General features: G+C 41.4%; 1 protein-coding gene across 2 annotated transcripts in view; it reads right to left on the bottom strand.

Annotated features, from left to right (window-relative positions):
* hnf1ba (HNF1 homeobox Ba) overlaps positions 1–14,388 on the bottom strand; it is a 32,249-nt gene that overhangs the window by 4,474 nt on the left and 13,387 nt on the right. Inside the window, exons 5-9 of one of the 2 annotated variants that reach the window (XM_088012076.1) lie at positions 5,217–5,359; positions 3,014–3,140; positions 2,758–2,940; positions 1,499–1,614; positions 1,169–1,213 (exon numbers count right to left, since the gene is read on the bottom strand). In XM_088012076.1, the coding sequence (XP_087868202.1) occupies positions 1,169–1,213; positions 1,499–1,614; positions 2,758–2,940; positions 3,014–3,140; positions 5,217–5,359 (614 nt within the window). Of the gene's footprint in view, positions 1–1,168; positions 1,214–1,305; positions 1,615–2,757; positions 2,941–3,013; positions 3,141–5,216; positions 5,360–14,388 lie in introns of those variants that run through there. The other variant, XM_088012075.1, reaches the window with a different exon arrangement.

Genomic DNA, 14,388 nt, shown 5'->3' with positions numbered 1-14,388 from the left:
AAAAAAGTACAGTACAACGTAATACAATATTGCACTGTTTTATAATAAATGTATGACAACAATTCAGTACAATACAAGACAACAGTACTGTACTCTTCTGCATAAGTTGTACTTACTAATTGTTTGTAATGTTTTTTTTCCCCAATGTTGTTTTTTACAGTGTGTATCAAAGGCATTTTTAAAATAGTTTTATAATTTTTTTTATGTGATTTTTGAAAGTATGGTGTCACAGTTTGAGGTTTGAGGGTATTTCTGATAACAATGTACAGTGTTAAACTTAACATTTTAAAAGTCTAATGACATATTTGAAATTTGTGATTTTGGAGATTTCAATAAAACAGCAGAATAACACTATAGGTCACTTCAGGCATACTACAAGAAGAGAACAGGTGACCCAACTTAAATACATTGTGTTACTTGGTCATAAGTAATCAAATTAAGTTTATCTAAGTTCATTTATTAAGTTGTCAAGTTAAACAAACGTAAGAATCAAAATTCATTCAATTAATTGTCACAAATCAGCACCATTTTTTTAATTTGGAGCTCTATTTTCTTTTTTTCAGTGTATGTGGGTTTTTTATTCCCAACATAAAAAAATAAGTTAAATTGCATTTTGGGTAATTTTATTTTAACTAAACGTTCTTGTCTCTGTCTACTGTTCTTAGCAAGCGTTCTGCTTCAGCGTGGGAAATTGAGCATGTTAACACACCGTGGACAACATTTCAGGCTAGAGCGATCACAAGAGAGCAGGGAGAAGTAGGAAAGAGGAAGCGGCGTAATTACCAAAAGGAACAAGAAGAAGAAGAAAAACTTCACCGCTGCCCTCCTCCACTCACTTCATTTCACCTGCAGCCGCACTGTAAGCACGCAGGAGAGCAGAGCCGTGATTAACAGCTCTTCATTTCCTGACGGCAGCAGCGGAGAAGATGAAAGTGGAGGAGAGGCAGAGACTGATTGGACAGCAGTTTGAGAGGAAACGGGAATGGTGATGAGAGTGTCCCACCCATGCATCCATCTAGTCTGTCTGGTCTGGGACTGTCTGAGCATCAGCCCCGAACAGGAAGCAGAAAGGGTTAGTGTGCACGACTACACACCCTGGGCTAAAAGGTGATTGGCTTTGAGTTGGATTACACTCATTAAAGCTGAGCTGATAAAGTAAAGTATTTACCCAGGAGATACCCCCGAGTTGCACCATCTTGTTTACAGGAGCATCCTAACACGACAAGGAATTAAACAAGTCAACAGAAAATCATGACACACACACACACAAAACACACACACAGTCTCTCTCTCTCTCTCTCTCTCTTTCTACCTGGTTGTGTCTACTTCCTGCTGTGGGGTGTATTTAAGGATGATTTCTTTTTAAAAGGAATATGCAGCAAATTTAGCTCTGATTCTAATGCAATCAGAATGAGAATCAGAGAGAGGTCAGAGGGGGATCTAACTGCGGTCTGAGAGGCGTGATGGGAGGTTTGGGGGTACATAGGAGAGGACTAACCGTCTTGCTGGAGGACATGGAGCTGAGGGTGCTGATGCTGTTGGCGTCTGTGACCATGGATGAGGGGAAACGGGACGGGTGAGAGTACTGCGGGGGCTCTTGTTTGTGTGAATACACTGCAAAGAGAAAAAAAAGAAAGAAGAAAATGTCAAGTTTTAATACATGAAATGTGTGAAATCCAGCTTCTGTTTGGAGAAATATTTACATTTTCTTTGACAGAGACATACCAGAACTATGTAATTTGTAGGATTTGTTCTTAAATATATGGTCTCGGAAGATCTTTCTTTTTATTTTGGGGTTCTGCTCAGAGGTTATTACCAATCCAAATGTTATCAAAATCTCTTAGCGTCCTTGACCTTAGTGAAAAAGATTAGCTGTTGAGAAAAGTACATTTTTGGCCCTACAAAGAGCTATCCCTTTAATATATTCAGCAACAGTGTCAAACCATCAGGGGTCTTCAACCTGTGGCTATGGTGCCATATTTGGCTCCTTACACCACAGTTTTACACAATAAAAATGGGCCTGAATGTACAGATGCTTTCCCCTTTTCAGTTTGTTTGTTTCAATTGTTCTTGACAAAGCAGGAGTATGCAACTTTTATATGTTTTTACATATTTGTTAAAATTATGTTGTGACAGAATAAATGTCAACATATATATCATCTGTGAAAAACTTGAGCTTCTCTGTCATCCTCCTTCTGGTCCTGATGTCATCTGAACAAATACAATGCTCTTTCAGAAACAGCCAATCAGAGCTAGGGGGAGGGGTTTTACTGCTGTCAATCATCCTCATGATTGCCAGCACAAGAAATATTTTCGACTTTCTAAATTCAGCACATTTCAGAAAGTCGATTATCTGAATTGTTTTGTAACACATTGTTACAAAACAATTCCTTGTTTGTAAAGTTGAAAATTTTTCCTTGTTTGTTCAAGAACATTTTTAAGTTAGGGGGGGTTTTTTGGGTGGAAATTTACTCCTCTACTTTAATTTCTTTTTTCTATCTACCATCTTATGCACCGCCGTTGCAACCTGGAGTGAAAAGGAGAAGCTATAACTTTATGAACTATAAAACCCGGAGTGGAGGTCACCATTGATACAGTTTTGCCTTCATGGGTTCTGCTTTGAATTTCAAACAACTCAACACAAGCTAATAATCACCTGCTAGTAGTCACCTGCCGTAAAAAAAAACAAACCCAAAAAAACAGTGAATTAGCATGGACAATTAAACAGGTAGACATGAGGAGAGCAGAGTTACTGACTGTGAGAGTGTGTGACGGTGGCCATGAAGGGCTGCTGGCTCATGTGGCTGGGCGACTGCTGCATCAGGCTGGGCTGGTGGGGGCTGTGGAGCTGCTGGGAGAACTGCACCGGCTGGAGAGCGGCCAGGCTCCCCGCCACGCTGTTGATCACCGGCACCGTCTGGGCCTGCGACGTGCTCAAACCTGACCGAAAACACCTCATGTTAGACCCGGGAGTCTGTTTCCGGATGCACGGCACGTTTCCTGCTAGACTTACTCTGCGCTATTGCCATCACTCCACTCAGAGGCATTAGGAGGTTTTGCGGCTGCTGGTGGCTGTGGTGGGAACTGTGGATGTTGGTCAGCGTGCTGACCGGAGGAAGTCCTCCACCTGAGCCTGAAATCTGCGGAAGGGAGATGAGGGAAATGAAATCAAGCTTTTACTGCTGCATTATTTACTCTCAGCTGAACGCGGCACTCAGTGACGAGAGGCTGAGTGTCTTCCTGTGTAAATCCATGTTCCAAGCGAGCCAGATGTTGCCTGCTGACCAAACAGCGTGTTCAGAATGTTGACTCAGTTTGGATTCTTTTGTCCAACATTTCTCTCGTGTAAATCACTCAAATGCGACACGCGAGAGGACGTCGTAAACAAAAAAGAAAAAATTTAAAGAAACAGATATGAGAGCAAACGGTTCAGTGGGTTTACTGGATCCTCCTCTGGACTGGGGTTTCATTCATTTGAATATGGCTCATTTCACAACCACAAGGGGACAAAAAAAAAAGAGAAAAAAAAAACAAACTGACAGATCTTCACAACACAATGTTGGTACTCGTTTCACAGAAATCGAGTCGGAAAGGTGGAAGTGTCCTTCCTAACAGGGAAGTTAGGTCAGCTCAAACACAGGCCAACAATTTAAAGTCTGAAATAGACTTATTTGGGTCTGATGGATTGGACTTTTTCAGCCTTTTCACTCGATATCTGAAAGTGACAGAGGAATGTTTTTTTTGGGGGGAAGGGGTTTGCTTTGTTTTTCTGGGTCCGATTATTTGTTTGCTGCCTGACAACGATCCATGAATCATTCCGGCAAGAAGTGGCTCCAAATCTCAAGAAATGAAGAAATGTCTCCACTTACACAGTTATCGGTTTTAAGCTGAACTCCAGGCATCTCAATAAGACACAATTTACTCCCTTTTTACTCCCTTTTAGACTGATTTCTGAAGAGCACACAAACTGTTTCAGACTTTCTGCTATAGTATTCTAGGAGCAAAGTTATTCCCAAAGACTGAAGTTTTGGAAAACGATAAAGTGTAGGATGATGCGTGTCTTGGATTTTACCTCAGATCTTCCATCTTTCTTAATGTTGCATTAACTTTTATAATCAATAAATTTTCTACATATTTGTTAAAACTGTCACTGTTCTGATGGTATAACATGAGAGATCATAGGTAAAAAAACTAAAAAAATTTAGCTCAATGTGATCCCACTAACATCTGCAGAAATACACCACTCCTGGTCAGAAACATCCAATCAGAGCCAAGAGGAGGAGCTTAGTGCTGTCAATCAATCTCATGTACATGCTGTTCACGCTTGCTCCCTTTCTCTCTGCTACGCTACAGCTCCTTCCATACAGTGGAGCCTTCAGTGGATGCTAAGGTCAGTTAGCATTGCCACCAAATACAAAAAAATATTACATTTTGCTCAAAGTCATCATGAATAGAATAGAATAGAATAGAATAGAATAGAATAGAATAGAATAGAATAGAATAGAATATTCTTTATTTTCTCCCTTGGGAATTTTTGCTGTGGACTCTGAGTTTAACTCCTTTATGATTTTGAATCACAGCACACCTACATCTACCATATGGATATCTTCCTGTAGATATTAGTCTTCATCTGAAAAATTCCTTCTCGTTTTCTCGTTTTCTGGGTCAGTTTTTTTTTTCAAGCACACACTACACAATACGCTGTCAGATGGAAGGACTGGATCTAAATAAGTGAAAAAGCTACTAAAGTCCAAAGGAAAAGTCTGGAAGCTCTTCAGAAATCCTGAACAACTTGTTAGTCAAGACCACTGTGAAAGGTTATTACAAAGCTTGCCTCCTCATGAACAAGATATAATAAAATTAGAGATGTTTTTAATGCATGTTATTACAAAAAAAAATTCATACAACGGCAGATTATCGGCCACAATCAAATGGTGCTGTCGTTACTCCACCTTTGGCTTCTCTTTGCTGGGCGTTTAATCAATAAGAACAGAACGTTTCATTGTGAGGTTTGTTGGCAGAGCGACCAGCATGCCTGCCTGTCTGCTCGGGTGAAGGCTGCCTGTTAGGACGCTGCCGCTCAAACTGAGCTGCACAATGTGAGAATTGTTGGCAAAGGGTCCATGGGAGAGCAGGACTCAGGGTTTCCGCTGAACGCACACCATGCCTTATCTAATCTGCAGCTGCGGAGGGAGGGCCCAGGTGTGCTCACTCACCATCTTGGCGTCGGGCGACAGCAGGCTGTGGCTGTGGTCCAGTCCTCCCGGGGACACCTGCTGCAGCACCGACTGGCTGCTGCTGCTGTGGTGACTGATGGCAGTGGAAGAGGAGACTTCGCCGGGGCCTTGGCTGTAACGCACTGGCAGGAGAGAGAAACACACACACACACACACACACACACACAGAGACACACAAAATCCATTACAAATGTGTGGTAATCTTTGTCGATATTCTGCTAGTGTCAAAAAAAAAAAAATTCTCATTTGCAATATTTCCATTAAATAAGAAGTGGAATTAAAATCAAATGTGATTAAGCTTGTCCATGTAAAGCAAGTACACGAATGAGCAGGAGCACGCAGTGCTATGCTAGGCAACACGTAACAATAAGAATGATGTTACAAAAAAAGATCATCGGAGCCAGCAGGCAGTTCTGGACAACACAAGCATTCCATTAACATTTTCAGCAACAACTAATGTAAACACTTAAAAGCAGAATAGAAAATCTCAAGTTTTCACAAAAATCTCAAGTTTTTACAGAGAGTGTTAAGTCAATAAAAATTGTGCCAGTGATGGATCTAAAAAGTTACATGAGGTATATTCATAACTCAGCCTCGTCTTTCAGAGGAGAGGTCAGTGTCTCATTCAGGTGTTGGCGTGACAACAACCCTGAGAGAAGCTAAGAACGCTGCATTGTCACAGAAGAGCTATGGATCTTGTTGTGTGTCATTTGAGTGACACACAACTTTTCATGGTGGAACAAGCGGCACATTGTCCGGAAAAACCCCCCAACAAAAACAAACCATCCTCCTACTTCCTGTCGTCTTCTTTGTCGTTTTTGCCAGTAGTAATTGATCATGTGACTCGTGTGATGTCAAAAAAAAAGTGTTTCCATGTGACTGAAAAACCACGGCATCCTAGTGCAAAAACTTATTGAGGTTTTTTTTTTAATTGGTGTGTTTCCGTTAAGCAAATTTATTTTAAAAATTTTAATTTATGCAATTTTATGGTTGATGGAAACACAGCTACACGGTCCTTGCAGGTTACTCTCATGATGCGTGGATCACGTGATGGAAGAAAGAGGGTTACAGCTGCAGCCACACTGTGTTGCTCTTTGACTCAGACCGGGTAGGACAAAGCAAACAAACACACACACACACACACATACACACACGCGCACACACTGACTGACCTGTCCACTGCTGCTATCTGTGCAGCTCAGCCAAGGCCATTCTCTGTGTGCACGCACTGACAAGACCACAACTTCCAGCAGACTCCATGATTAGCACACAGTCGCTGCTGCTGATGATGATGATGTGCTTCATTACGTCAGTGCAAAGGTTCACCGGCGGTTTAGGAAATGCTAACATTCAGTGTAAAGGTTGCTAAGTATTCCCAAGCCTTCTAGGTATTTCACATTTTCTCATACAACAACAAACAGTAAAAAAAATCTGATTTACTTTGGATTTAGAGCAACACAAATTAAGGCAAGGGTGAAGGGTTGCTCCGTGAAGCGGAACCTGAATTATGCTTTTGAGGAGGGAACAACATTATAATTTGATGTGAAGCTGAAAAAAAATTTTTTAAATTAAATAATAATGAACGCAGTAGACCAATAAAAAGCTGCTCTGATTTGACTGATAAAATAATATCTTAGAACACTACTGTTATCTCGAAGGTTTTATTTATGCGGCTCTCTAGAGTCTAAAGGGCTGCGTAAAAGGTTACGGTGGGTCAGATGTGAGACTGGGGCAGAGTTCACCTTCTGGCGGGACAATGACCCTACAAGCATATTTAGATCAAACCATACTCATGGGCTAGAACGGCCTAGTCAAAGTGCAGCCCTGAATCTAGCTGTGAATATGAGGTAAGCCTTGATATAACTGATTTAATCTAATTAGCATTAAAGGTGGCTCAACAAGGTTTTGCCTCATGGAGGTTGAACACAAATGCATGGCATGTTGAAAGCATCATTCTCCTTCCAGATTTTAATTATACATGTTTTTGTGATGGTTTCACATAAAATACATTTATAATGTGTCAAAATGTAGAACAGTTCAAGATAGGGCTGGACAATAAATCAACAACAATATATATCACGATAGACATGTGATCAATATTCAGTATGTAGAATAGGCACTGAACCCTGATCCAGAATCGCACGGCATTCTGGGTGATGTAGGCAGAGGAAATGCTTTAGCTGCTCAACCTCTCACGGCTAGCTAATCAACCTCGGTGACATCAACTAACTCATTCACTTTTTGGTTACCTAGCAACAGCCTGTTGAGTAACTTGAGCAGCAGCAGGTTTTCCACCGTGTCTCACAGCTGCTTAAAAATAAAAACCACAGCGTGGAAAGAAAACTGGATTAAACGGGAAAGATCACATTCCCTGTTTGGCAGTATTTCAGATATTTAAAACAAAAACTAATCAATAATTACTGATATTGACAATTATTAGCATCAACAGATATGAAATGATTATATCGTGATAAGTTTTCAGCCATATCGTCCAGCCCTAGTTCACAGGTTATGGAAACCTTTGCAAGGTAATGTATATGGAAGTTAAATATGATCGCTACTGCGGTTATTAATACGAGATGGAAGAACAAAAATAAAGTTTGTTTCACAAATTAGTTAAAATAAGGATAACTTGCACCATTAACTGAATTCACATATTTACAACGCTGCAAAGAAACAATGTGTAATACGAACACTAAAGCCAAAGTCTGGACTTCTAGCTGTCTCTCAAAGAATGCTAACCCAACCCTTCTACATCCCCCAACACACACACGCACACGCACGCACTCACCCACACACACACACACACACACACACACACACACACACACACACAACTGACAATCTAATACCTGTTTGCTGATGCAGTCCCCCAGCCCTCCACCCCCTGATACCAACAGAACAAACATTACACAATTACAAGCAATGTCAAACACATTCTTATCCTGTGGTCTCAGCCTCACACGGACAGGGAGAGCGTCCCCTCCCTCGGTGACAATCCAGAGACAGACTCTGTTTGCACTCAGATCTCCCATCTTCCCCCACAGCGCCCTCCGTCCCTGACCCGGGTGTGACAGCTGCAGCGCCCAGTCGAAGTCGGTCTGACATGACAGCAGGTATTGATATACAGCCGGTTTTGAGATAAAAAAAAAAGAAAGAAAAGAAAGCAGGGAGAGACACTGACACAAAAGGTGAGCAATGAGGGAGGCTTTGATTTCCTAATGAACGATGCTGGAAATTGGAACAGGATGTGAACAACGGTGTGTGTGTAGTTTGCCATATTATTGTTCAAATCCAGTATATTCAGTCATATTTAATACGTTTGAATAAGAGTTCTCATGAGGCTCATTTGTCAGAAAATTGAAAACCTTACAGCAGGTACTAAACATACATTTCACTAAGGCTATATTCTATGTTAAAAAAAAATTTTAATGTCCTATTCTAATTTTAAATGTTGTGTTTTATTAACAAGTGGAAAATAATAATGATTAACTTTTCAATAATATTCTAATTCATTGAACAGGTCTCTATGTAATATAACAAATGTGTTTGACACCAATAATATTGATTCATATAGACCACGAAGGAAAATGAGAAGGTAAAGATACAGCTTAAACAACCTTAGCAAAGAACATGGTTGTTTGTGAGCATAAAGTTTATCAGGTCAGATATGTGCATTCTTGTTTGATTTTTTCTTTTTCTGAATGTTTTATCTGTACAAAACGACTACTGCTGCCTAATTATGTGATTTAGGTGGCTTGTTTTAGCTTCCTTTCAGCTCTGATATGAGTAGTATTAGCTTTTAATGCCAAACAACATGTTGTAGGAAAACTATGTGCAGATTTATCAGTGATGTGCAGTCTCTGTCCGCTTCAGAGTAATAATGTTGGGCCGGAATGGAACAAAAAATTACATCTGTATAAATATTTTCAGAATTGTATTTTTCCTATTATTGTTAAAAGCCATTCATTAATTATTGTAAATTCAGACAAATCAGCTTGCAACAAAGAGCTTTTAGATTCATGGGTGGCTCTCAAGGCTACTACTCTCAGACAACCTTTCTCCTTTACTCCTTCTCACTGGAGAAATCTGCAAATAAATCTTCAGTTCAAGGCTTCAAATTCAAGTGCGAGACTTCGCTGGAGTAGACATTGGGTTAAGAATTGATTCCTAAGTTTTGTAACTTAACATGCAATACCATCATGCCTTCTTTACACTTTTTTATCCTGACGCATTTCTTGATTTCTCTTATGGAAACAAGCTTTTTCTGAGATAGAAAAAGCTTGTGGATATGTTGTTAAATGCAGTTTAGGCAGCTTTTATTCATAAAATCCATCAAGTTCAGATAGTTCACATCTGTCCTGCATCAAGTCATCCTGTCTCAACCTGCACCTCTTTGGTGTTTCGTTTAAAAGGGAAGAAAAACATCCCAAGGGTATCAAACATTTCATTTCACTATCAGAGCAAAAGTAAACACATTTAAACCAACCATGCCAGGCTCTTACTTTGAATATAAGATACGGCGAAGCTGCTGCGCCATATTTCAAGGCCTAAAGTACCTGTCCTCCATTTTGTTCAGCTGACAGACTTCATATTGTCTCCTGCGACATACTACCAACCCCACAACAACCCGCCGTGCCTTGTAAACACTGCTGCGGAACAATAAAGCAGTCCATTGGACTCGTGACCCCCATTGCGACACAATGGAGGAGGACTCATAAAAAGTCCGTTATCTCAGAGCTGGGCGACCTCTTTAAGTGTCAGAGGGAGTAAAGGATGCTATTCAGGGCGGTTTTGTTTCTTTGGATTTGGCAGGAATTTGAGCGGCAGGGAACCTCAGACTGAGTTTTCACAACTCAAAAGTTTGCTAGTTTTCTAAAAAAAAAAAAAAGAAAAGCTAATCTTGTTCGGAGGTTCCTGAGTGGTTTGAGGGTTGTAAAAATCTTACGTTTTTGGTGCAGTTGCGCAAACAAGAAATAAAAACTTGTGCTAGCTCATTAAGAGCAAGGGAAGGGCGAGAATCCCAGAAGGGGAGTGGCAGCTCGGGATCTTCGACCGGTTTGAAAGGCCCACACTCTCTATGGGACCCATGTAATATCAAAGCCTGCCTCCTCAACCCCAGGCTGTGGCCATTGTGGAGGCACTGCATACGACGGACCTCCTGGGTCTTTGCAGGACGTATCCGGTCTCCTCTTTGTGGCTCTCTGGGAGAGCCGACAGAGAAAAGTGCAAAGCTGGGCAATCTTTTCTGAGTGTGTATGTGTGTTTTCAGCTAGCCTGAGGTGAAAGCAGAAAGCTGGGCAGCCCACTCACCCACTCACCCACTCACTACTGTATCCGATCTGGAACTTCTGAGTCTGCTGCTTTTCTAACGACACATTCTGCTCTTTCACAGCTTTCACAGCACAGCTTCAGTTTCATGGTAATCTTAAGTGAAAAATAAAATATAATTGACTGTCGGTAAAAGGTCTTTTTTTAAAACCTCAGGTTTAAAACAAATACATTTACTTATTCTTTGTTCATTAAATGCGTAAAACCTGAAATTCTCACTTTTTTCCATTTGTAAACATATCATCTAGCAACATATTCTTAAAACTGTTTTTAAAAGCACAACAAAAAGAACTGGTATGAATAAATAGGGATAATATTAAAATCTCCCTATTTTCTGTTAGAGTCAGCTCTACAGTATAGTGTTTCTTTATAGAAATTGTGACGCACTCAATGATATCAGCTGGGCCTCCTTGTTCTAACAGCATCTCACCTGTCCATATTATATGGTGAACTGAACTGATTTTGTTGTACCATAATTAGATGTGAGCTGGATTGTATGTAGCTGGATATGAACCTGAATATATGCTTGGATTTCTCAGGAAAATAAAAGATTTATTTGAAGTTAATTTGCACCAACTTGGTGTTGGTTGAGTACAAATTTGGCCTGTTTGTGTCCTTTAGTGCATTGGGATTATCTTTGCTGTGAATTGCTGCAATAGAACAGAACACAATACAGTAGAATCAAACCAAGCACAACCAAACTGAATTAAATAGAATTTTAATTCTTACCAAAAAAACTGGAATTTGCCTAAAAACCCAAACCTAGTGAACATTAAAAGCACCGACTACATCTGCTTCAATATTTCAGTAAGCGTACAAAAATGTGCTCTGCAGTCAAATGCAAAGAAAAAATACATTATTTAAGAAAATTAGCTCATCTGTTTTAAAGGCCGGCAGCCCCTGGTGTTGTTGGTTTTTGTCAGTTCACATCTTCATTAGTTTGTAATCCAATTTTGTACCTAGCTTCTTCCATTTCATAATCATATTCATACTTATATTTGTACTTTTATTGTTAGTGTTATTATTGTTATTAGCAGTGGTAGGATTAGTAGTAGAAGCAGTATTGTTATTAATATTTAGTCAAGCTTCTTCACAGAAAACAGCGAGCAACGGCAGTGCAGATTGACTTCAGCTCAATTCAAAACATCCTGACAGTTCCTTTATGTACCCTAAAAAGGAGTGTGCAGCAATTTATCCTTGCCTTAAGGATGTTTCAAACCCAACACTAACAAAAAAGTCCTCTTGAGTTTCCAGCAGCTTTGAAACTTTCCTAAGACAAGCTGATTTGTCTGAATTTACAATAATTAATGGCTTTTAACAATAATAAGACAAATTGATGCATTGTCTGTTGAAATTGATGCATTGTCTGCAGGGGCGCAACTACATCTTATTCAGGTGGATGCGAAAACATAAATCGGTGCGCCCCCCACCCCGAAGGAAGGTACATAAGGAGCTTAGAAAACATACGCTCGCTTTATCCCCTCTCCCCCTCCCCGACACGAAGACACGTGAAAGGTAAAACTCACTACATTTATATTTACATGTGAAGGAGCGTAAGGGCGAGGTGAAGTGTATGCGAAGGCATCATTGGGGCGCCGCCCCCTCCAGACGGGGTTTTGACGCCCCCTCTGGTGCAGCGCCCCTATGCGTTGCATGCGCTGCATACCCACGTTTTGCGCCACTGATTGTCTGTACAAAACATCTCATGGCTGACAACCCCATCTCATACCCAAAAAAAGGACCAAACATTAATTCATACTTGCCCTGGAACTGCACTTTACTCCACAGAAAGTTATCCAAAGGGACGAAGCTCTACGGAAACACCTCTGGATGAAAAGATGTGATGCAAAACTGGAAACTAAAAGCTTCTTTTCATACCTAAAAAAAACTCCTCATTGACTGGTAAGTGCCTTGAAGGCATCTTTTTACCTTACGGACACAACAAACCTTCCCATGGGGAACCAACAGGTACAAAACTTTTCCAAGGCTAAAATAAATAGGATCCATATTTGGAACTAAATATCAGGTGGGTTTCCTATCCAAAAAACACATTGTAAGCAACCAGCTGAGATTCTTTGTGGGTTCACCACCAACCTTTCCCTTTCTGCTGGAAATTCACTGTAAATTCTTATATAGACGCAAAAAAACCTTGGTCAAAAGTGGATTCTAATGAAGCCAAGTGGATCTAAAAGGTATAAAAACCCAAAACGTATTTGCAGAAAATAGTTGCACATGAATACAAAACAGTGTTTCAAAGGAGTTCAAACTGATGCACATACTTTCTGCTAAACTGGCTATGCAGAAACAAATGTTGGTTGTCCTTTCAAGGCCATCAAAAGACATTGACGTCTTTGCACTTTTTGCAGGGCGAAAGTCAAAACACTGGTTGACAGCTTAACTTAGCCTCACAGCTGAATGCATTTGAAGATGGGACTTAGTAGTAGACTTCTAGTAGTAGAAGTAGATGTTATTTGGAAGAATAAAAGTAAATGTAAATCCCACACAGGAGCCTAATGCTGCCAGCTAATCTGTTCGTAGGATCAGTTTCTGTTGCTATAGCAAAAAAAAAAAAACAGTTCACCACTAAAAATGCACGTCACACTGTTTGACCGTTCATCCAGTTGTGACCGAAGATCAATGAAGCAAAACAGAATCAATAAAAACTCCCAGAGTGAGAGGAGTATGCCTGAAATGACCCAGGAGTGACCTCTCACGTATGACTGAAGGTGAGCATAGGAGGAAAGAGTGGTGGGGGTGGCGGTGAGGAGGGTGGAGGGGTGAGCTGGCTTTCTCTACAGGCAAAGAAGAAGTGGTGATCAGTCCTGTCTGGCCAGAAAGGAGCCAATACCTCGGCGGACAGCTCCTGCTGCTCCGAGTCTGCGACCAGCCCAACAGTAAGGGTCGGCTGAGATAAATGAACCCTGTGTTACAGTCACTGCAGTCCTCTAATACACCACAGACAATGGAGGCCCCTGCTGAGGCAGAGTATAGAGGGCTGAAGTCAGAGGAGCCCCCTTATCAAGGGCCCGGGAGATGTAGCAGCAAAGGACTTTAATTGTCCATTAAGCGTGCATTATACAGGCCGTGCCCTGGCAACGCAATGAGACCGCCCGCTGGGACACTATTGTCAGTTTGGAGCTGACGTTGAAAAACAGCTGATGGTGTCGGCGGGATGCCAGCGGGACACCTTGTAAGCAACCAGCTGAGACTCTTTGTGGGTCTACCACCAACCTTTCCCCTTCTGCTGGACAGCCCCGCTGTCAACCCCTTCCGCCGCGACGCAGCCTCAGGTCATTGCCTGGTCAGGTGTTCAAGTGAGCCACAACAAGAAAAAAAAAAAGACAAACGCAAACAGACGGTCCACAAGTGGGACCAGTTTATCCAAAGGTAAAAGAGCAAGCCAAGGCAAACAGTTTGTGTTCCCTTCAAAGGTGGCCTCGTGTTCGAACACGAGAGGACAACAATGGGCTCTGAGTGTGGCTCTCAAATCTCACTTTTATGGCAGGTGAGTGATGGCGCAGGGGGCATAAAGTCCGCGCAGCCCTATCACGTTGGTTTTATACCGTAAAGGTGGGCTTGATCAATACTAATTACTCCGAATGCAAACATCTGGTTGGGGTGAAATGGTCAGAGCAACAATGCGCAGTGTCTCCCCATTCAGCAACTTGGGAGCAAGAGGAGAAGCTACGGAAACCGCAGAGTTACGTCGAGGTGTTCTGGATCTCTCCGTCCGCCCCAACTGCCCCCAATCCACTACTCCCTGACCCTGGCCTGACCCTGGCCTGTCACAGGATTGCTGCCCTTTGTGTCATGCCTCTCC

The sequence above is a fragment of the Poecilia mexicana genome, unplaced genomic scaffold, assembly GCF_051168715.1.
Source record: "Poecilia mexicana isolate PSO_F unplaced genomic scaffold, ASM5116871v1 scaffold_13, whole genome shotgun sequence".
Taxonomy (NCBI): domain Eukaryota; kingdom Metazoa; phylum Chordata; class Actinopteri; order Cyprinodontiformes; family Poeciliidae; genus Poecilia; species Poecilia mexicana.
The sequence above is the reverse complement of the archived record's forward strand: the minus strand, read 5'-3'. Positions and strand labels throughout refer to the sequence as shown.